The following is a 23,251-nucleotide window of genomic DNA, read 5'->3' as shown; positions in this document are numbered from 1 at the left end:
TTAAGCCTCAGACACAACTGCTTTGCCACATTTCATGTGCCAAGTAGAGGAACTCTTTTAAACTATATTTTTTAAGATTTTAGTTATTTATTTTTAGAGAAGGGGAAGGGAGGCAGAAAAAGGGGGAGAAACATCTATGTGGGGGAGAAACAACTATGTGAGAGAGAAACAGAGATTGGTTGCCCCCTGCACGCACCCCAACTGAGGACCAAACTCACAACCCATGCATGTGCCCTGACTGGAAATCAGCAACCCTTCGTTTTATAGGACGATGCCCAGCCAACTGAGCCACACTAATCAGGGCCATCTGAGGAACTCTTGTGCTTGATTCTTCTCTCCTTCCACCCAATCACCTTTGTTCTAGAAAAGAGCTAGCTTTATGATGGACTACTTTTGAGGCTTATGTTCCATAGAAGATTTGAGATATGGAGATGGAATTGAGTGAAGTTGGAAATCGTGAACCAGACATCATGATCTAGCAGCCTCATTTTCAGTAGCATTTTGTATATAATAGAAAATCCCAGAGATTTTTAATTTCAGGTATAGGGAGTTTGTGCAACTGCTGAAATTATAGAAAAAAATGTATTGTTCCTGGGCATCTCTCTGAGTCCACAAAATTCACCAGATTCTTAAAGAATGTGGACCCAAATGACTAAGAGCCAATAATGTACAGTATAACTGTAATCTTTGCAATTCCCACTTCTCCATCTCCCACATTCCCCATTCACTCTCTTCATTTTTACACCATTCAGCTTCGGGCGCCACGTTGTTTTTGCTTTGTCTGTGTGAGCACTGAACGGCAAATGTTCCACCCAATGGAATGGTGGAAAGGAGGAAGTTATCATTTGAATGCCTTTCATGTGCCTGAGAGTCACTTAAATCTGTCAGCATCATATTTACTCCTCTTAATGACAGTTATTATAGTAGCTTAATAACTTACCAAGGACTTATCAGAGACAGGCCTGTTCTAAGCCCTATTTTCATAAAAAATCCCATTTTAATAGGAGTCCCTCATAGTTTTGTGATCTTAGGATCTTTGTCTAATGTCACACAGCTGGGAACTGGTGAAACCATTTGAAGGAGGTTGGTATGGCTCTGAGATACCTGCCTTGAAATTCCTTTTTTATCTTCCATATTTCTTAGTTATTATTATGTATATACAAGACAATGAGTTAATATTTACTGACTGATTGAATCTTTTGGCCTCTCAATATAAAATCATAGAAACTGTTTATTTCCTTCCAAGAATTTTTGTACCCTAGTTTTTATTCATAAATCTCAGAAGAAATATCCCAGGTTTTAATTTCGGTTTATTTTTTTCCTGCCCCACATACAAAATTTTTATGATGCATAGCTTTTTATGTACCTTGGTTAGTCCATGGACATTATCCAAGTTAAAAGTTTTATAGCATTACTATAATTTCTTTGTAATTTCTTTATGTTTCAGTCCCTTTTTTAAAATATTTATTTATTTATTTTTAGAGAAAAGGGAAGAGAGGGAGAGAAACATCAATGTGCAAGAGATACATCAATCAGTTGCCTCTCTCATGCCCCCTACCTGGGAACCTGGCCTGCAACCCAGGCATGGTCCCCAACTGGGAACTGAACTGGCAACCCTCTGATTCACAGGCCAGCACTCAATCCATTGAGCCACACCAGCCAGGGTTATGTTTCAGTTTCTTAATGCTTTCTTTCATATGGTCAAAGACAGCCTCATAGTTCATCTTCTAGCAGTGTCCCTGGCTTAGTTAATGTTTTAGTGAAAAATTAGTCGACACTGCTGTATAGAACATATTGTCTATTCTTTATAGTGCTCAAGGTTATAATTGCTAGTCATAAGTGATTTTTCCCTTTGTTTCATCTCACTTTTCTTTTGTCCTAGCATTAACTTATACCACCCCTGAGAGAAGTGTGAGAGAGAAGGAATTGCTTGGGATTAGGTGCAGAGGACATGAAGAAGCCCAGAAATAATCTTTGCCAGTGACTAAATTGGAACCTGGTAAAAACCAACTTGGTAACCACTGGAAAGTTAGAACACTGTGGTATGATAATGCCAAGTTGAGCAAGAAATTCAAGTAGTTTACAATAACAGAAAAATAAATGTTACCACAATACAGCAGTAGTGCCCTAGCAAAAGAGTTGATGGAGTAGAGAGAGAAGTGAGTTTTGGTTAGGGGTTGAGAGTTGGAGGCTGCTGCTATATGAGCTGTCATCACAATTAGAAGTCAGGGGAAAACTCTAAGGGGATTTCTTCCAAGCTTTGGACCACGGGCATTTTAGATAAAAGGGAACAGCAGTACAACGACACTGAACTTCGCATTCAGCAGACTTGGGCAAACTTTAAAAAGTCTGCTGTGGCTAGGGCTAGAATGCTTTATTTGTGTGTGTGTGTTAAATCTCTAATACAGAGAAGCTTAAAGAACAATTTTCTCCCTTCCAGAAAATGTCTAGCCATCATTTCATCATCCCAGGCAACTCTCCTTTTGTGTCTTATTTTCCAGGCATATGTTCTATAATGGTGAAGCAGTTCATCCTCTGTTTATGGAGCCAGTCTGCTTACATTATACTCAGGCCTTTTGTTTCTGTGCCTCCTTCACTTCTTTTGCCATCGCATTATCTCTACCATACATCTCCTGAATCAGACATCAGCAATTCCTCTATTTCTCTTTATCCTTTGTAGGCCACCTTTACCCTCCCATGTCTACTTTCTTGGTCAAAATCTGTATAAAGTAAGAGAATGCAACTATTGAAACATACTAAAAATGTCATTGCAGTGATACACACAACTAGTGTCATTTCACAGGGGGACATTACTAAATCGTGAAGAAGAAACGGGTGATGAAAGCCATTTACACAACTTAGTTGTAGAATAGATACATTATATAGGTTGTCACATTATTGTGCAATAGACACATTGAAACATTGATGGTGCAAGTGTTCCTTGGGACTGAATCTAGATCTTAGCCAGCCCTGAGGTTGAAATCATGGAAGCACAGCTTAGGCAATCATCCTTAAAGGAAAGACTATGTATTAATGTCAAATGGATATTTCCATCCTAGGACCAGTCCTGCACCAGTAACTGCTGAAATACGTGAGAAGGTTCTACGTTTGCCAACCTCTTGGGACTGGAGAAATGTTCGTGGTACCAATTTTGTTAGCCCTGTTCGAAACCAAGGTAAAAAAAAAAAAGTTTAATGTTTCATTAATTTATCCTGAAGCATTTATTAAACATTTACTATGTGCCAAGTTCTGGAGTAGATTCTGCGGAGTCAGAAATAAAATGGGCGTGATTTACTTTCAAAAGAAATAGAAATGATACGGCCAATGAACACTCCTTCCTTTTATATCCATGGCAGACTTTGGTACTAAATAACTTCTCCCCCTGAGCACGGAATTTCTTCATTATCCTTCTTAGTAGAAGTTCCATGTAGCTAATGAAATTAATCAGAGTGATATGTAAGCCAAACTCATTTGCCCTCCTAGTAGGAGAGATTCATGTAGAAACGAAGAATCCATACAACTAAAATCGGTCTTCCTTCTACAAGTTGTTTGCTGGAATCCTACTTTGCTACCTGCCTTCCCATTCCCTGCCCTGACCCCATTGTTTAGTCAGTAATTACTGTAGAAGCCCAGAAAATGGAGCCATAATTTTTTTCTGGTAGATTTTTTGAACTGTGACCTTTCCATTCACTTTGTGTCAGAATATTATATATTATGGTAAATATTAACCCCGCTTCCAAAATGGTGGCCTGGGACCAGAGCCCAGGGTTACCAAAAGTATCGCTGTAAATGCATTTTATCAGTTATTTCCAGAAACTGGATACAGTATGATTTAATAACTCTTCCTTGAATAGCACTTGACAGCAAATTATCTTATCCTAAATTTTAGCCAACAGTGACGTAGAGAATCATTTATGTAGTACTCGAGATTATTACTTCCAAGTTCGTTCTGAAGATAATTACCGTATATATGACTGATTTCTTACTATAAAATATGTGTAGTATTTGCTGTCTGGAGTCATTCTGACTAGTGTCTCCTGAGAGGATTATAAGTTAGTAATACCCCAAAATAAATTTTTCTTCCCCTTACCTAAAAATTCAGTGACAATCAGCTTCTACTTCTCAGCATTCACCACTGACCCTTCAATTCCATCCTCACTGAACTCTTACACAGTGTTGTAAGTACAGAGCTCTGAGCTGGTTTTGTAGCAGCCAGTCAGCACGGTTCCTTGTCCTGTGGGCAACACCAGAGGTCTCATCTCATTGTCCTTCCTTTGTACCAGTTATTCTAGACTCTTGGACTCCCACTTTCTCTTTCTCTGGGGAGGGCTCATTAGGAAAGGAGGGATTGGAAATGAGAGGTATTTGTAGGTAATTGAGAAATGAATGGAAAGTGAAATTAAAGAATAGATGTTAAAAAGAGGAATAAAATTTTCTGTATCATCCAACAGATTTCCTATACTTATTTGAAAGGAATAAGTAAATACTGCATGTCCGTGTTGATGAGGAGGGCCTGGCATGTAGTTGCTTCTGTTGTGTTTCATGTTTACAAAGTATCAACAGGTTAGGAGATTTTCTTTAATGGCTGAGGATATAAAGACCAGTGTGACATTAGTCTTTAGGAAAGTCTAGGAAAACTCCTTTTCCTAGAGGATTATACTTTAGCAAGACCTGCAGGCAAAATGTTAAAATACAATATGATAAATGATTTGAGAAAGTGTTTTTAAAATTCATTGGAAGCATAGGAGAAAGGTGGAAAGAAAAGTTTAGTTCCACCCACTTCCCAAAAGATATGACTGACGGTGATGAGACAATAATTAAGGGGAAGAAAATGAGACTTTCTGAAGCCTCATTTGCAAATTCTGTGACATGGGTTTTCTTGTAGCTTGGAAAAGCTAATAGTGTTTCCAATGACCCATATTCCTTGAGTGTTATAAATATGATTTGTACAGACATGAGTAATTTAAAATCAGAGGAATTTGATGGGTTAATTGCTTTTGAATTAATCCCTCATCTGTAATACCTTGTTTGGCACTTGAGAAAATAATGTACTTAGAAGTTCCTCTTTCGACTTTCTTTTGTTGTTTTTTTTTCTACTTTCAGTTGGAAAAAAAATATTTTCTCTTCCTACTAATTGGGCTACTTGGAAATTTCCACCAACTTTAAGAACACTGAAATTTTATATAACCCAGAATTCAAAATCAGCCACGGTCAAGGGAATTCACAAGTTTATGCAGAGAGAAAATCAAGATTAATGGAAAAAAGAGGTGTTGGAGGACAAATGAGGTTTTGTGTTTACACTTGAAAACAGGTTTAAGCACCAGCCTTATAACCAAGTTGACCGTGAAGTGTGAGAGGGAAGAGAGCTAGGAAATTGCAAGAGAAGGACTTCCTTAGTTTTTCTTCCAGCCATACTGACTTTATTTATTATATAATATCTCCAAGAGAGAAGGGGAATGTCTCTCAGGTCATGTTAATTAGGAAATGCAGAGTGTTTTGCAAATGTTTAAAATGTTCATTTTAAACATTTAAATAGTTCATTTCAGCCTTGTTTTAAATACTATTTTTACGCTGTTAGAGCTGGGAGGCAGGAACCTTAAACTCTCTGCTTTACTGTACTCATTTTACACACAAAATACCGAGAAATGCCAGAACGATCAAGTGACTCGCCCAGGGCTGAGTGACAAAGCAAGAGGGAGAGGGGGCAAGAAAAGGAATCCTGACTCCTTACTCCTAGTTCGGTGTATTTTCCGCCATTGGAAGGTGCAGCTGAACATAGTTAAATCGTGGGAAAATCATATTCTCTATTTGAGATTGTGAAAATTTGATTTTGGCAGAGTTCTGTCTGGGCCAGATCTCCCCTAGCTTTCTTCAGGGATAATGGTTTTTTAGAATGTCGACTCTGGCCTTGACTTTTGCAAAGCCATTAATTAACTTACACGTTCTTCCAGGAACTACAGGGGTGTGCGGGAGGCTATCTCCTTTTCCCATGATTACGCTGTCACTCTCAGCTCTTGAGTGCACACGTGTCTTGTCCCTCCCACAGTGACAGATGATCTGAAATAACCAAGAGAGGTTATTTCTGTGGCTGTCATGGGCCAAGAAAGCCAGATAGCCAAAGTGGGGCTGTGTCCAGACTCTTGTGGGATGCTATTTTTTTTTTTAAAGATGCTGATGTTTCGTTATAGGAACACCGGCCTTGGCTATTTACTGTCACTCATGTAATTCTTTGACATTCTATGACTTGAAATGTCAGGGATGCCTAAGGGTAGCATTATTTGGATAGTTTAAACATACACTTTGTTTTGTTATATATGTGCCCTGTTTTTTTATTTATGTCTGAACCACACATATTGAAGAAACAAAGAAAATAATATTGTTCACATAGTTTGCCTCATAATACGACATTTTTCCTTCCTTTGAAACAGCAGCTATGTTCCTCGCCAATTAACTCTGTCTTTGCCAGAGCATTGAGGTGTCACATAGAACGCCTTTTCCCCTCGCCCCGCCTCCATCCAGCCCCTTTCCTGTTTCTCTCTCCTCTCGGTGAGACTGTTCAGGGCCCGTGGCTGTGCTACTGGCACCCTCATTCCCGCAGAGCCAGTCTGCTTTCAGTTTCACTACCTCCAGCTGCCTTAGATCATTTCCTCATTGGCCGCCTGAAATACCATATCATTATCATGCCCTTCTTGGGCTTTGTGGTATTTTGCCTCCTTGACCCTGGTTAAGTCCAACTCTCTACAATACACTCATGCCTCAGTCATTCTTAGGGTTAGTTCCACCTAGCAAATTGCTTTAGAAAATGCTGCTGTAGAGATAGTTAAAAGCTCAGTTTCCATGTATCCCTCCATGGTTTTCTCTCAATCTGATGGCTCAGAATGTTGCAGATATCAATCGAGTCTTCATGATCAAGAGTACTGTCAAATGCTTTGCAGAAGTTGGGAGTTTTTTGTTCTTTTCTTTTTTAAACTTAAAATAGTCTTAAAGGAAAGCCCCATGTAGTAACGTTTGCCTTTTGATGGAAAGCTGAAATTTTAATGTGTGCATGTCAGGTCAGGCGTGCCTGGCTGTGGGCTCTGCTTTAATGTGCTCATCCTTACGAACAACCACAGCCACACTCAGTATAAATGTTTCAAGGGGTCTGGTCCATTCTGCTTTTTCTATGTTTCTTTGTGACTGCTGCAAAGGTCTCCTGGGTTACGTATCTTTTTTTTTCTATCACCAGCATCTTGTGGAAGCTGCTACTCCTTTGCTTCTGTGGGTATGCTGGAAGCAAGGATCCGTATACTGACCAACAATACGCAGACACCAATCCTGAGTCCTCAGGAGGTTGTGTCATGCAGCCAGTATGCTCAAGGTAAGTGCTGATTCCAAGCACTGTTTACCTGTGTGTGTCTAGGCAGTGCTGGCAAAGGCGAAAGGATGGTGTAATAGAGAGAGCACAATGTCTGTAGTCAGAAAACCCTGGTGCGAGTTCTGCCCCCATCACTTACTAGTAGGTGTTTTCTCATGCAATGCGCTGTACCATCCAGCAAAACGTCAGTGGTTACTATATAGGGGATGAGCACTGCCTTTTAGGGGACTCTTATATATATTACCCAACAATTCTCAAACCCTTGAAAGAGTAGATATAATCCCTAATTTATACACAGGGAGCAGACATGAAGTTGCTCAGTAATATTTTGAAGGCCCCTCAGCTTCTAACCCTTAGAGTTTCAGTTCCCACTAAGGTCTCCCTCCAAAACCTGATTCTTATTAAAACCAAACTGACACTGGTTTCTCTTTAGGGTAATTTTAAAATGTCGTGTGTACATTTTTAGAACAGGGCATTTGTAATGTGTGTCGAAGCCTAGTTGCCGTTGGTGCAGGGAGAAACATCCCCATCTTAATGCTTTATTTTGTCAACCCCACATTTGGCCAATAAAAAGTTGCCCAGTTCACCAGTGACACTGCTGGTGCGTAATTATTTGTCAGCGAGCCTTTCATTCTTTCTGAAATACTTCCCCAACACTGACACTGCGACCCCGAGGCTCTGGGGACTGCGATGTATCCAAACAGTCCTGCCACTTGTGAAGAGCCCCGGTGCAGCGTCTGGATATTTAATAATGACAATAATAATGAACTCTGTTTGCTTTTCCGTGAAGTGGCTAATTTAAGTCCTATAAGAAAGGTAAAGTTGCCATCTGTATTTTACAGGTAAGTAAACAGAGGTACAGAGAAATTCTTCACACAGTTTTGGATGTGAACCTCCGTAGTCAGGCTTCTGAGCTTCCCAGTTGACCACTATGCTACAGCCCCTTCAGGTGCTGAAGGGATGTCTGCTGAGTAGACAGGGATGAGAGGATAGTGAGCTACATGGCCACTGGTTGGATGAATGAAGAGACATTTAAGCTAGGAACAACCTCTGGGGTAGCAAAAAATTAATGGAGTAGAAAAGAAAGACTAGGAAATGGGACAATTTCTCCTCGTGCCCCTTTCTAATAACGGGGTAATAACTCTGTGTTATTCATCCTCAGGCTGTGACGGCGGCTTCCCATACCTCATTGCAGGAAAGTACGCCCAAGATTTTGGGCTGGTGGAAGAGGCGTGCTTCCCCTACACAGGCACCGATTCTCCGTGCATGCTGAAGGAGGACTGCTTTCGTTACTACACATCCGAGTACCACTATGTGGGAGGTTTCTATGGGGGCTGCAATGAAGCCCTGATGAAGCTGGAGCTGGTCCATAATGGGCCCATGGCAGTTGCCTTTGAAGTCTATAACGACTTCCTCCACTACCAAGAGGGGATCTACCACCACACTGGTCTGACAGACCCTTTCAATCCCTTTGAGCTGACTAATCACGCTGTGCTGCTGGTGGGCTATGGCACTGATCCAGCCACGGGCATGGATTACTGGATTGTTAAAAACAGCTGGGGCACTGCCTGGGGTGAGGACGGTTACTTCCGGATCCGCAGAGGAACTGATGAGTGTGCAATTGAAAGCATAGCAGTGGCGGCCACACCCATTCCAAAATTGTAGGGTGCATCTCCCAGTATTTCATGCTGCCTGCCCTCAGGCATGAGAGGGGATGACTGATCTACCTCCCGCTGGAGACTTTTAACGCAGCATTTGCAGAAGATTACAAATAAATTTCTATGAAGCTTTTTGCCTTCAGAATTAAAACTTTCCTTGATTTTAATATACCTTCCCATTAACCACTGGCCTAATTTTTTCCAAGTACTCAATTAAATGAGGTTTTTACAGATGAGCTGTGCAGTAATGGATTTTTACTGATCATTTCTAATTCAAACATGCCATGTATTTTTTTAAATCTATATGAAAATCACAAGAAAAGATGGCAATGACTATTTTAAAAATATTTTGTAAATGATGAGTGATCTATGTTAGGGAATTTATGTGCGTACATAAGGGAACTTCTACCATTGGCTCTTTCAGTTACATCCACAGTCACTGTGTCACTTATATAAGCACTTTATTTATTTTTTTTTTCTACTGGACATGGGAGCTTTATTTTTAAACCTCACAGACACAGAGGATTGAGGGCTGGACACAGGGAGGCGGAGCACTCAGGCTCGGCAGTCTGGCTCCAAGGGGTCGACCTCCAGGCCACCCTGGCTGCAGCCCCACGGTGCCACCCCATGGTGGGAAGACAGGCTGGCCCAGAACCTTTGACAGATGAGCCTTTATGTTTCTGTAGGTTGTTTTGGAGCTTAAGGTGTAGTCGTCCAGAAATTAAAACCACTTGTATTTTTTAAGTACCTGGTGAGGTCATCAGGTAAATTAAAGGACTTTTGAAAAATTCCTATTCCTGATCCTTGCTAATAATATCCGACAGATGCCATCAAGATTAAGTGTTAAGGTATAAAAGTACTGTATTTATGTATATATACAATGGCAACAAAACTAAACCACATTTCTAAAGCAAGTGTACTGTGCCAGAGGACATGGCGTAGTTTTGTTAAATGCATTTATAATCTTGGCATCACCTCCCACTCTTCTCAAGGAAAATATTTTAAATAACCTAAATAAAAGTCAGGGGATGAAGACTACTGTCTAGGATTTTAAGAGGGTGGATCACTCCGGCACTTCAGCAGCTTGACCAGCTGTGGTTTCATGGGTGTCCTTCCCTGAAGCTCATGGTCAAATTCATTTGGTTTCAAAAGGAGCTTGGATTTTGCGGAAGACAAAAAAGCGGTAAGAGTATTTGTATCAATTACAAAAAAGAGGAAGACACAAATATCCTAACTCCACTGGGAAAAAGGGCTCGGTGCCATCACTAGAGACAATACAGAAACCAAAGTGCGCAAATGGAAGGGGCTGGAAATTCGCCCAGAACATATAAAAGCTTCAGATACAAATTTAGTGTATACAAAACCGATCGGAATAATTTCAGAAAGAGCCTGCAGCTTAAGTGAGGACCTCACGGAGAAGCGCTCAGGAGTCGCAGCCCTCGGGCCCGTGGTGGGTATCACACAGCCCCTGCCCTGCTTCCCTGGCCCCCTGCGTCTCCAGAGGCAGTGCTGAGGCTCGCAGAGGGACCAGAACAAGAAGGGGAATGTCAGTTTAGGCTAAGTTTTCAGTAATTAGTACTCACTCCTCAAGGAAGGTGTCCTCCACGTTTTCACCGAGGACCGAGCTGCGGGTGTTGGGTGTTTCACGTGCCAGTGCACCAGTGAGGCGTCTCCCAGTTTTGGATCATGGCAGCGATGGGAGTGACTGTGCCCTAGAGGCCTCAAGGCTGTACAGACGAACGACACACGGGAAGTGCCTGGACAGCCTAGATCTTTGGGGACAGCAATTCAGGGAAGCAGCAGCCAGCAGGAACACCTGCTAGTGCAGAGACTTCCACAGCTGTAAAAGGTCTTCCTTTACAGTTGCAGCTGTGCATCAGGGGCTCCTCCACATGCTGACTCACCTTGATGTCCCTGCACCCAGGGCTGCCACGTTTCCCGTGTTGCAAGGCTTCGAGACTTCGGCAGAGATGGTGCCAAAAGGGAAGCTCCAGGTGAGCAGCTGAACCAGAACTGGGCAGTGAGCCCAGAGCCTGTGTGGGCCATGGCTCTCGGATCAGGGGGTGCTGTAGTCAGGGAAGGGGCGCAGACTTGCTGCCGCTGGACTGACCTCACCTCAGGGCAGTTTCAGAACCGTCTTACAGGCTGAGAGACATCGGGGCACACTGCTCTCCTTTCTCCCTGCCCCCACGGGCCCTTTTCAGTTTCAAACGGTAAAAAAAAACTTATTTGGGAATGTTTTTGGCCTGCATTTTCTGCAAATTGGCCCAAACCCCTGCATAGTGCCCACTCCCTGCAGAAGCACAGGGTACCGAAACTTAAAACAGATGGCAGAAAGTCAGGGCTTGGGAGGCTGCGCAGGTCCCTTCTGTGTCACCCACGGGACAGAATCAGGCAACGCAGGGTGACCCATCGAGCAAACCAAACACCTCATTTACAAAGTTTATACCTGTCTTGTAACTTTAACCTTTTCTGAAAACATTAAAACAATCTACCAAATCTGAAGCTTGAAAGTTTATCCTGTTAGCTCTGGCCTCATTCATATGCAAAAATAATTATTTTTCTTCAAGTACGTCAGAGTAGAAGGGGAATCCGATTCACTCTGTCCAGTGTGTTGAACTATTATTACTCCATGGACCAGCCACTCAGGACCTGACTCCCACGTAAGCCCCACCTAGGGAGCCCTGTGTCTGGGACTGTGGCCCTAGGAACAGTCTTTGCTAGTGACTAGTTCACTTGCTTTCTAGATGAGAAAACTATTGGCTTAAATAAACAAGATGTTCCATTAGACTCGTTTCTCTATTTATAGCTCATCTAAAATGTTATCAATGGTGTCCTCTGTTTCTGAACAAGGCTGAAAAACAAAAGCACTCTTGGTGCGTACAGTAGATTTGTTGACTGCTTCTGGGAAATTCTGAAATGAACACTATGACTTAACAGCTCATTTGCAAGCAAAGTAACCAATTTGGAATTTTGCAAATTAGGAAGACAGTGGGCTAAAAAACCTTCACTCTCAATGACAGGGGTGAGCCCTGCTCTCTGAGGAGACCCTGCCCCTGCCGAGATCCGGTTTGGTTCCACACATGGGAAAGCACGGCCAAACTTTACCTTAAAGGCATAGGTTAGAGAATGTATTAACTACATGGCCAAGTCATCAGTTGGTTAATTCTTTCTCTAGAAATATTTCAGACACTACCATGTACATGAAGAGGACTGACTGGATGGAGCCTTACCCATTGGAATGACCTGGAGAGGCTGGCTAGCAAGGTTCAAGTTCAAGAAAATATTGTCATCCAGGATGCTCTTATGTTTTCATTACATTACAGTCTCTTTCACAAAACAGTATCCAAAAGAAAACAGGAAGTCTTCACTTTACTCCCAACCATTGTCTTTGATCATGTGGGCCAGCTCGATAATAAATTTTCCTCCTTTATATTTCTGACTGCTTTCAAACACATGTTCGCGTTTCCACCCGAGTGTGGTTTCGCAGTTCTCACAGTAGATGTCTGCACGGCAGGCAGGCCAGCGTGAAGGACTCTCTCTGCGGGGCCACAGCCCACGTTCACCACAGAATTGAGGAGGTAGGTGCGTCCCTGACTTCCCTGAAAGGTCTTGGAGATCAGCTCCTCGTGATTGGCCAGGTGGGCTCTGCAGTGGACACAGCTGTATGGTGACAGTCTGGTAGATAAGCTTGGAAAGTTTTGGATTTTGTCATCTTCACCATCTCCGTCGGGCACGCGTTGCTCAGCTCAGGGCTGGCACTGGAAGAACTGCAGCTGTGCTGGGCTCTCTGACAGAAGCAGCACTGGAACGAGCACGCAAGAGCCCTTGCTGTTCTGAGGGCATGTGGCGCTGTCCACACAGCTGGGGCGAGAGGAAAACATCACAGCGGCTGCTCGGTGGTACGTACCCTGGCCCGCAACACCCACCCACCCAGCCTCAGTCAGCTCGGGCTCAGTTCTCAAGCTGCCCCAGGCGCAACTGGGGATGCACTGTGACTCATCCTCCCGCCTCCTTGTAAGTACTTTAAAGAGAAAAGCATTTGAGGGTGTTTCAATTAAAAAAAAAAAAACATGAAACTTTATGATAGGGGACATGTTCAAATAGTGATTAGTGAATGCTAAAGTCATCCTCTGGGTATTTGATGAGCCAAAAGTCATAGGGAAAAGAAACGGGAATTTTGATAAACATCTTGATGTTGGTTAAACTTTTTTATGGTCTTTCTTGAATTTGGAAATGTTGGTTAGCATTCATTAGGTAAGTGGTAATCCCTTAATTGGCAGAATATTAGCAGTTTAGATTTGGACATACCTTTGGGTCTCCGAGATGTATTTCGCAGTGGTGTGAAAGCTCTATGCTGAGTAAACAGGTGGCATCTGTAGAAACGATAGAGCAGGCAAAGTTAGGCAGTCACGCTCTAAAACATGGATAAGAACCGTAAGTCTTTCAGAAGAGACTGCAGGTGGAAATCATGGAGTCCAACCTCTGCACGTACAAAGAGACTAAGGGTTAGAAAGAGGACAAGTAACTCATCTAAGGTCACACAGGTGCTTAGTAACAGAGTCGTGAATAGCACCTTGACCTGTGTCCTTGAGCAACTGAGACACAATCTCAGCACTTCCCACCAGAGCATCCAAAATCCTCAGGGATACTAGGCGTGTGCTTGCAAGTTTCACCTTGACATGTTAAGTCCCAGAGTTTTGCCTTAACCTCATGTCCTTTCTGCAATGCCATTCACTACAATGACACTTTCATTCTCCTTGAACTGAAGTGGCATTCCGGGAGTTTGCCTCATGTTTAAGGTGTGGCTTCTTGAGCCTCTTGGCGCACTGACAGACCTTTGACCTTTTCAGTGCATGGTGACAAAACTGGAAGGCATCAAAGGAGGTGCATTTTCTTTGTTACTGTTACTGATTGAATGTAATTTTAGTCCTACTTTATGCCTAGCCTTGTTGCTTTGTGAAAGTGAGAAAAGAATTTGAAGTCAAGCATAAATTTATTTTGCACTAAAATTTATAAAGACACTACCTGTCTGCTTAACAGGTAAGATTTTATTAACATGTGCACACGAGCTCATCCTCTGATTTCCTATGGGAAAGCAGTTACAGGAGCATATGAGAGCATCCTGTCATGAAGAGGCAGAGGACCTATGGTTTTGCACAACTTTCTGAGGGCCCTGGCTGAGCTCGGCAGGAAAATCGTTCATTGCTGGTATCATGTTGTAATACTTTAGAAAATATTGAAAAACTGTATATAGGTGTGAACCTAACTCACAATGGGAAGCAGCCCTCACAGCGTCATTAGTTGAGGACAAGCAGTGGCTTGAAGAAGCTCTAAGTCTTCAGAGGATGTGGGAGGGATTGCCCGAAATGAGACCTCCAGTTACAGCACCTCCACCTGCACTGGTCTGCCGCAGGAGTCCGCTTTGCCCATTTGTACATGGCAGAAAGATCACGTTTTATCCACGGTGGAGGAATTAAAGACCGTGACTAAGTGAACATGCTTCCCCAAGCCATGTGATTAAACTGTTAAGCTGTACAAAAAGCAGCAAGTCTCATTCGATAACTTAGGTTGGTGTTACTAGACCATATAATCAATGCCTGTAAACAAATTAAACTGGAACAACTGGGACGGCAACTCTGGCTAACCTCTCCAGAAGAACTGCGGTGGAAATATGCATGGATGACACCACTAGCTGCAAAGGAAAACCGGGGTTAATGAGGTGGGCAATGGGCACAGTCGTGGTACTGACTCTGTGCCGTAGTGCCTGGGAAAGATTTCTGGCTCTGCCACTTGCTACCGTGAAACCTTGGGCAGTTTCCGTGAACTACCTGTGCTTCATTTTCCTCATGTGTAAATGGAGATAATGGAATAGACATCTCTCCCTGAAGTCTTCCTCCCTAAATCCTTGCTATTGCAACAAAGGAACCAAATGGATTTGCACTTTTGGGTGCCATCATTTGCTTTCTTTAAAGTCAGGTCTCCCCCTATCCCAAGTGGGTGAACTAAACTAAATTCAGGTAATGAAATTTTCCTGTCTGTCCAAACTTGCTCAAGGAACTCTGACCACTCACCACTGAACTCAGGGGGTGAATAGGTTGGGATAGGAAGGGATATGTTTACTAGCTTCAGGGAGTTCTCTGAGGATTAAATGCTTTCAGATATGGAAAGAATGCAGAACAGTGCTTGGAACATAATGAGTCAGCTTTTTCTGCACTCGATATGTAAAGTCATCTTTTACTTTGGGGAACAGCTATGACATAGACTATTAATAGATAAGACCTACCCCATTATGAGGAGGGTCTTAGGGGATTCCTTTTTCAAAGGGAGAAAACCACCTTGGCTGGGTGGCTCGGTTGGTTGAAGCATGGTCCCTGTGAACCAAAAGATTTCAGGTTCAATTCCCAGTTGGGGCTTATACAGAAGGTAACTGATGTTTCTCTCATATTGATACATTCTCTTTCTCTCTTTCTCCCTCTCTCTCTCGCTCTCCCTCCCCCTCTCTCTCTTCCTCCCCCCTTTCTTTCTAAAATTAATAAATATCTCAGGTGAGGATTTAAAAATAACAAAAAAAAGATAAAGATAAAGGGAGAAAACCAACAGAGGAACTCTGGTACAAAGAATCCCACAGAGAAAAACCTTCAAAAACTATGAATTAAGGAGATGGCTTGATTTTCTGGTGTAGAGGCTAGACATCCCTCACCACACCACGGCCACTGCTGGCTGTGTGGAGAGAACGTGTGTGAGGTGATCCAGTTTAACAGGCTACAGGCAGAGCTGAAAGGTCTCTAGCAGAGAGAGAAAGGTCACTAGCTTTGAAGCATAAAAGACTGAGGTTGTAACAACTGGATTTTCCCATTTGGAATTTTCCTATTAGGACAAGGTGAGCATAACAGATTGACAATAATGTGGGCAGGTCACCGCAGAACACCTCTGTCATTGAAATAAAAATGGGTTTTGCGGGTGAGATAACATGCCTGGGCTTCCAGCTAATAAAGATAAATCTAGGCCCCAGTGTGTCTAGAAATTTCTACCGTGCCCACTGCCTCTTAATTAAGAAAAATGGAGAAGGCTAAACGTGAGACAGATGACTTCACCTTGCTCTGTTAAAATCATTTCTAAGGTCCTTTCCAGCTTTCACATCGTTTTCTGGCCTCAGGGAAAAAAGCTCTAAGCTCCAATCCATGTGATTTGGAAGGTTGAACAGTTTTCTTCTAAACATGGTGATGTAATAGTTATATCTCTTAATTGTAGGAAAGATTTGCTTTTGGTGTAAAGTTAAATAGAAACTTCCTGACCGAGATGGGATAGCTTTGGATATAGCAGGCTCTTCTGCTGTGATGAGAAGTGTGTGGATGTGAAATCGTGTATGGGTGGTGGGCCAGCTAGCCATTGGACCTCAGTTCCGGTAGCTGTAGAACGCTGACCTCATGGAACTGTAGTCCTGACTGCACCTGTAAATTTGCCTGAAACTGCCTGGGCTGTAAAATAATTGAAACCTCAGCAGACCTGGCCACGCCACACAATGTTCTCCGAGTAATAACACACGGAAATTGCAGGAGATGAACTAGACAGAAAATGCAACACAAGCCTTTGTTGATCTCTTCCTCTTTCCTTTCAGAAGTCCATTTATTGAGATCCATTTTCTTTAAGTGCTTTTTAAGAGTTAGCAAAAGTGAAAAAGTTAACCTCTCCTTTTCTGATCTTGAGACTGTGATGCTGATGTAATACTTTGATTTCGAACTTTCTGTTTTAAAAGGCAATTTGTTTTTTGAAATTCAATTCTTCAGGCAGTTAAATGGGGAAAGAGTGATAAACTCCAAACTCTTGAGAGTTGAGGAAGGAAAAAGCTGACTTGTTCCTTCCTCTAATGCACAAGTCTAAAGAGAGTGGAATCCTAGCAGTCAATTGAAAAGAAACAAGATGGAGAAATAGCCTTCCCCTGAGGAAACGCGGGAAACACCAGGGTGGTCAGGCTGTGCATTCAAGTGATCGTTGAGATAATTTATTTATTTTTCCTGTACTGTATTTTCTTAAACTTCAAAAGTATTGAATAGTTTTAGTGTAATACAAGACAAATGATAGAAGATGAATGCTTATAGTATCAGACTTTTGCACCCACATCCTCCTTTCTGTGGATTCTCTTGAGAGCTCAGAGAAAAGCCCGTTTTCCCTTCAGATAGCTCTTCCTGTGCCGTCATAGACAATGCACGGTCTTCCCAGGAGACAGGAGACAGCCCAAGTCAGAGGCTAAGACTCAGTTGCGTAACTGGAGGAGTCTGTGAGAGAAGTAAACAACATAGCGCTGTGCCCTCAAGAGTCCACGGGCTTTGGAATCGGGCTGTTTCTGAGACCTTGGTCCTCCCACGTTTGTCGTTTGACCTGAGTCCAGTTACTAGACTGAGAGCTCTAGTCTCAGTGCCTTTGCCTGTTAGAAGGTGATGCCAGGACTCTCGAGGGTTGTGACAAGATTTAAAAGAAGAAATGAGTTATTTGTATTACCCTTCTTATTTTTTACAAAAAGTTTAAAGTGGTTTACAGAGGTAAAGCATGCAGTACAAAATAAGTTCGAATAAGCGAACTGAGGTGAAGGCAGATCCCGGCGGAAAAGCAGGCTGTGACTGGACGGAGTCTGCAGAGAGCGCAGCACCTTCGCTGACACATGGAATTCTTCCTAAAACAGTGCTTCACAGCCGGAGAAGATCCCGTCCCCGGGACATCTGACAACGCGTGCAGACATTTGGGTTGTCACGCGGGTGGAGAAGACACACCCCATAACGAAGGACTGTCTGTCAGCGGCGCCGAGGATGAGAAAGCCTGCCCGACAACAAGCTAACTCCCTCACACTTTTACCTTTTTTTTTTTTCCTGGCACTAAGTGAAGGTCACAGACTGAAAGAGGGAGAGAATTCTGAGGACTAAAGTTATCCCAGAAGCACCCAGAGAGTACACAGAACTTGAGCTGAGCTGGGAAGGATCAGGAGGGGAGGTCAGAGACCTGGAGCCGGGAGAGTGGCTGAAGACTGAAGTCATGAGGGACGGTAAGGGCAAGTCCCCTTATTTCAAGATGACACATTCAGCCCTTTCGGAGTAGCCCCCAACCAACAGGAACTCACTAATATGCTTTTTAAAGGATATAAAACTCATTAAATACATAGCTATAGTTAATCTTGAGAGTTGAGCTCATTAGTGGAGCAGAGACTGGATGAATCATTTTAACAAAAGAGGAGGGAGGGGAGCAAATAAGGAGGTAGCATGATCATCGGGGGTCCATGTGTGGGGGAAAATTCTGTCATACAAGGTGAATACATCAACTCGCTAAACGTGTGATCAACATAAGGATAAAAAGAAAGATCAATTTCAATATTTTTGCTTAAAAAGAGCATTTGTTTAAAGCATCGATCCTTTGCTCTTGTTAAGTCACAGACCGCAGATTCTTTTGAGATTGATAGAAACTATGGATTCGTTCCTAGAAAAATGCACGTGCTCATCCTAAATTTTGCACACATTTCCAGCATTTCCTGAAGATTTACAAGCCCCAGCACAGTGAAGTATACTTTTGTGTGTGTGGCACCTTTTCTCCCGGCCAAGTACTAGTCCAGAGTGCAGATATTTTCACTGTGTCCTTTGAGTTGCAGGCTGCAGGGAACCTTTGATACGTCTTGGCAGGTGGGATGCAGGGAGCCTGCGCCAGGTAGGCAACTCAGCTTCTAGTCAAACCCCACTCTCAGTCAAACCCGGTTTGGAAACAGCTCCCCACGTGTTCTCTGAGTCTCGGTGGCTCTCGGTTCCCAGCTCCTTGTCTTGGTTTCTCTGGGGTTGGGACTTAGGCTCATGCTCACCATCACCATCTGTTTTACTCTGACCAGTAAAACCTGGTAACTTCAGTCCTTTCACCAATGGTGAGACTTTTCGGCTGCACGCTGCCTGCCTGCAGGAGGAGTTTGTTTTGTGCAGCCCCTGGACTGTGCTCCCGCGTCCACAGGGGCGACACCTTTACTTCTCCCTCCCCTGGAACTTACTGCCCCGCCCCCCCTTGACTGCCTACTGGAGCCTTCTCACTCAGTGGGTACCTCTCACTGCCAAACTATACTTTATTTTTGCAGCCAGTTAGCTCTGTTTTTACTGGTAATAATAACAGCTGCAGTTTATCAAGGTCTTACTTTGTGCAAGGTGATGTGTTGAGCCCTTAGCATACACTGTTTCCTTCAGTTCCTCTTAAAGATCTTGTCTCACAGACAAGGAATCAGAGCACTTGAGTAACTTGCCCCAAATCACAGAACTCATCCATTTACTTGGGATTTGAACTCGGGGGGCGGAAGTCTCTGCTCTAGAACTACAGCTCTTAACGACTTTGTACTTATTCCCTCACGATGCCCTTCCTTTGCCTTCCTGAGTGGTGTGTTGATTTTTCAGGGCCTGGTGCCTTTTGTTCTGCCTGTCTTTTTATAACCACCATACGTTGCACAATCGCTGAGAGATAAGAAGGTCCCTTCATCATTTAAATCAGGATGAATGATGGAAGGGTGGGCTCAGAGAGGGAGGCAAAGTCAGGAGGGGGCAGTAAGAGAGGGATGATGACATCCTCTACTTTAAAGGTGTTGCGTTTCAGCTGGCCGCACAACAGGAACGGCTTCTCCTTTCAACAAGTGTCTCACCAGAAATGTGATAAGATTCTTCGGAAGGATTTGTCAAACCCAATGATTAGCAGATTTGCAACAACTGCTATAAGCTCAGATGCAGTATAGTTTCTGGCAAAGCACTGGGCCTTCCAAGGGAGAGTGGATTATTTCACTTGGTGGGCAATGGCGAGGAAGGTATTAAGGACAGCGACCTTCCTTCCAATATAAAAAATATATAAATAGCCCTGGCCAGTGTTGCTCAGTTGCTTGGAGCATCATCACCCCGTAGACCGAAGGGTCACAGGTTTGATTCCTGGTCAGGGCACATACCCAGGTTGCGGGTTTGATCCCTGGTCAGGGTATGTGCGAGAGGGCAACCAATTGATGTTTCTTTCCCACACTGATGTGTCTTTCTCTCTCTGTCTCTGTCTCTGTCTGTGCCTCTCTCTCCCTTCTCTGTCTAAAAGCAATAAAAAACTGTCCTCAGGTGAGGATGTGGAGATAGATATATATATATGTATATGAAGAAAGATGGTTGAGGCCCTCTCTGCTACATTTCATGCACCTCGGCCTGCCGGCGGAAAGCTACCAACCCAGCACAGGTTCACAGAACTGTAAGAGAAAGTTTAAAGTCCTCGTCGGCACTCACACTCAGTGGTTTCTTTGTGTTCATTTGAACTGCCTGCCCTTGGGCTTTGGAAGTTGGGAGTAACAAAAGAATAAAACAGAAAGAGGCCCCGTAGTTTTTGCATGATTTTGCATGGAATGCAGCTCAGAGCCCTTTACCACGAAGAGTGCTGGCTTTGGCAAGCATTCAGGAAACATCTCTCGGGGGAGCCTTCTGTTTCTGTGATGGAAAAAATTTGTACAATTCATCACAGCATTGTTTACAGTTATAAAAAATTGGAAACAACCTAGAAGTCCGACAAATGAGAAGCAGATTAGTTATAGGACATGAGCTTGGCAATATACTATACAATATTAAAAATAACTATGCTGCCAATGTAACCACATTAAAAAGTGCTTATGATATGTAGAAAAGGATGCTGTCTTGTTAAGTAATAAGCAAATGGGCACGTAAGCACCTTCAAACGGGCAGGAGGATTATGAATGTCTTAAGTTGTTTCCTTTGCTGTTTTTGTTACAACAGCTTTTTATAAATAGCAGAACATGTAATCAAAATTTGCATAACCGAGACACCCTCATAACATAGACATGCTCAAGTCTCTCCCCCCTCATAAAAAGCTGCCAACTTTTCATCCTACTGCAAATATCACATCACTCTTTCCTTCTCTCAACAGCTAACCTTCTTTAAAGTAGTTTATTTCACCTTCTTGCTTTGTGTTTTTCCCCCGATCTATTGAAATCTGCCCGCGCCAGATCACTTCTTTGAAATTGTTTACATCAAGGTCAGCAAAACTCACTTTGTTGCTAAAAGCAGTTTTCAGTCTTTGCCTCCGCATTTGACACTCGGTCATGCCTTCCTTAACCTGGCCGGTCCCAGCTTCCAGGTTCTCTTTCTTTGTAGTTCTCTTTTCAGACCCTTGTCCTCCACTCATTCCTTAATGTTTCCTTCCTCCAGCTTTTTTACCAATCCCCTTTTCCCTGTCACTATGCATTGCTCTTTTTGGACATTTTTACTGTTGGTATATATTGTCTGTGTGTTAGTGAATCCCAGATCCAGCCTTCATCTCAGGAGCTCACGTATTAGTTATCCTTTCAGGCACAACAAATTACCCCAACACTGAGTGGTTTAAACCACACACATTTATCATCTTACAGTTGCTGTAGGTCAGGAATCCAAGCACAGCGTCACTGGATTCACAGCTCTATGACCTCTTGAAAGGCTGCCATCATGATGTCAGCCCATGGTCTGCAGTCTCACCTGAGGGCTCAAGGAGAAGGTCACGCACAGATTGTAGGCAGTATTCAGTTCCTCGCAGGTTCTTGGATTAAAGTTTCTTGCTCACTGTTGGCCAGAGGCCACCCTCAGTGCCTTGCCATATGGGCCTCTCCAATATGACAGCTTGCTTCATCCGAGTGTGCAAGCTGTGAAAGAAATACAGAGAGCACATTAGTAAAATAGGATTCAGTCTTTGTAATCTCATCATGAAAGAGGTGATGTCTTTAGTGGCCCCATATTCAATTGGTCAGAAGCAAACTACTGACAGAGAGTATTACGGAAAGACTGGATATCGGGAGATGGGGATCCTTAGGGCCAACATAAAGATGCCTATTGCAATTATAAACCAGATAGCTCACTTCCAACGTATGCATAGATGTGCAAGTCCCATTAGCAAGTGCAAAATGCATTAACCTGAATACACAGTCCTTTTTTCACCCCCAAGGCATGCTCGTTTTCATCCTTTTAGTTAGTGGCATCAATATACACCCAGTTTCCAAAATCAGGAATGTAGGTGGGTTATCATTGATTTATTTATTCTTCTTCCTCAGCCACAACATTCAGTTAGTCATCACCTCCTACCAATTTTGACTTCAACATACCTATCAAATCTGTTTTTGCATGTCTGCCTTAAGGTATCATTATCTGTTACTTGTGTGACTGTTATAAGTTCCTAACATACCTTTCTACTTCCAGACTTGCCCTCTTCCAGTCCTCGCCAGAGCAAGGGTGACAACCGTCACACCCCTGGTTAAAGTCTATAATGACTCCCCATAGGTCAGGAAAATGTTGAGGTGGACAAGCTAGTAGTGTGAACGTTCACATTCAATAGACCTGGGGTTTGCATAAGGCAGGCTGCAAAAACTTAAACTCAGCAAAATCTTCTTCATGATAGGGATCTTTGGAAGATGAATGACAAATATTATACGGGAAATATCTTTCTATCTGAATAACATCCAAACTTCTTAATAGGATATAAGTGCTTTAGTGTGGTGTCTCAAATATGGGGGGTGTAATGTAAAAACAATTGTATTCGTTTGTAGTGACTACTATCAATTGTTCTTTAAAACATTATCTTTTGGGAAGCCTGAATCCCTTGAAGATATTTTAGTCCTAGAGTGTAACTTTCCAGGCATTGTCATTTATAAAAAGTTTCATGCCAGTTCTAAGAATCTCAGACCTACGTATTCTAACATCTGAATCCCTGAGAGACTCTCCATCCCCAGGGTGACGATGTACGAACAGGAAAATGCTCCCGTGTGTGCCCTGGCAGAGGCCGGGGCCTGCACCTGTCAAAACAGAGCTCTAATTCCTCCCCGGACTGCATTTGGTTGTAGAGGCCTAGAATGTTGACTTGCGGCCTGCTTTCAACAAAGCTCCTCTTTTTTCTAATCTGGCTGTAGGGTGGGGATGACGAAGAGTGAAACTGACATTTCCTAATCCTTTGTAACATGATCGGTTATCAAATATTTCGCCAGCTGTTGTCTCCCGAAGGCATTGACGCCAGCCCTGAAACGCTGGTCTGGGAGCTGCTTCTGGGTGCAGAAGCAGACCTGAACGGGCCACCTGTGAGCTGGAGGCCGGACACCTGTGCCTGCTTCGGATGGGGCCGTCCTGCCTTCAGGATGTAGGTTACTGGGTTCCCTACCATACACCTCACCCTTAAATTCACTTTTAACCGGATCAACTTCCCAGGCCCGTAAAACAGTTGATAC

General features: G+C 43.1%; 1 protein-coding gene and 1 pseudogene across 1 annotated transcript in view; one reads left to right on the top strand and one right to left on the bottom strand.

Moving 5' to 3' along the window:
* Positions 1 to 9,248, top strand: part of CTSC (cathepsin C) — a 35,783-nt gene extending 26,535 nt beyond the window's left edge. Inside the window, exons 5-7 of the mRNA XM_024572737.4 lie at positions 3,060 to 3,175; positions 7,226 to 7,357; positions 8,517 to 9,248. Coding sequence (XP_024428505.2) covers positions 3,060 to 3,175; positions 7,226 to 7,357; positions 8,517 to 9,019 — 751 coding nt within the window. The 3' untranslated portion in view covers positions 9,020 to 9,248. The remainder of the gene's footprint in view (positions 1 to 3,059; positions 3,176 to 7,225; positions 7,358 to 8,516) is intronic.
* Positions 9,249 to 12,384: 3,136 nt separating this feature from the next.
* On the bottom strand, positions 12,385 to 12,736 carry LOC112316103 (protein yippee-like 1 pseudogene; annotated as a pseudogene).
* Between the last annotated feature and the right edge of the window lie 10,515 nt (positions 12,737 to 23,251).

This window comes from Desmodus rotundus, chromosome 5, assembly GCF_022682495.2.
Source record: "Desmodus rotundus isolate HL8 chromosome 5, HLdesRot8A.1, whole genome shotgun sequence".
NCBI classification, from domain to species: Eukaryota; Metazoa; Chordata; class Mammalia; order Chiroptera; family Phyllostomidae; genus Desmodus; species Desmodus rotundus.
The sequence above is the reverse complement of the archived record's forward strand: the minus strand, read 5'-3'. Positions and strand labels throughout refer to the sequence as shown.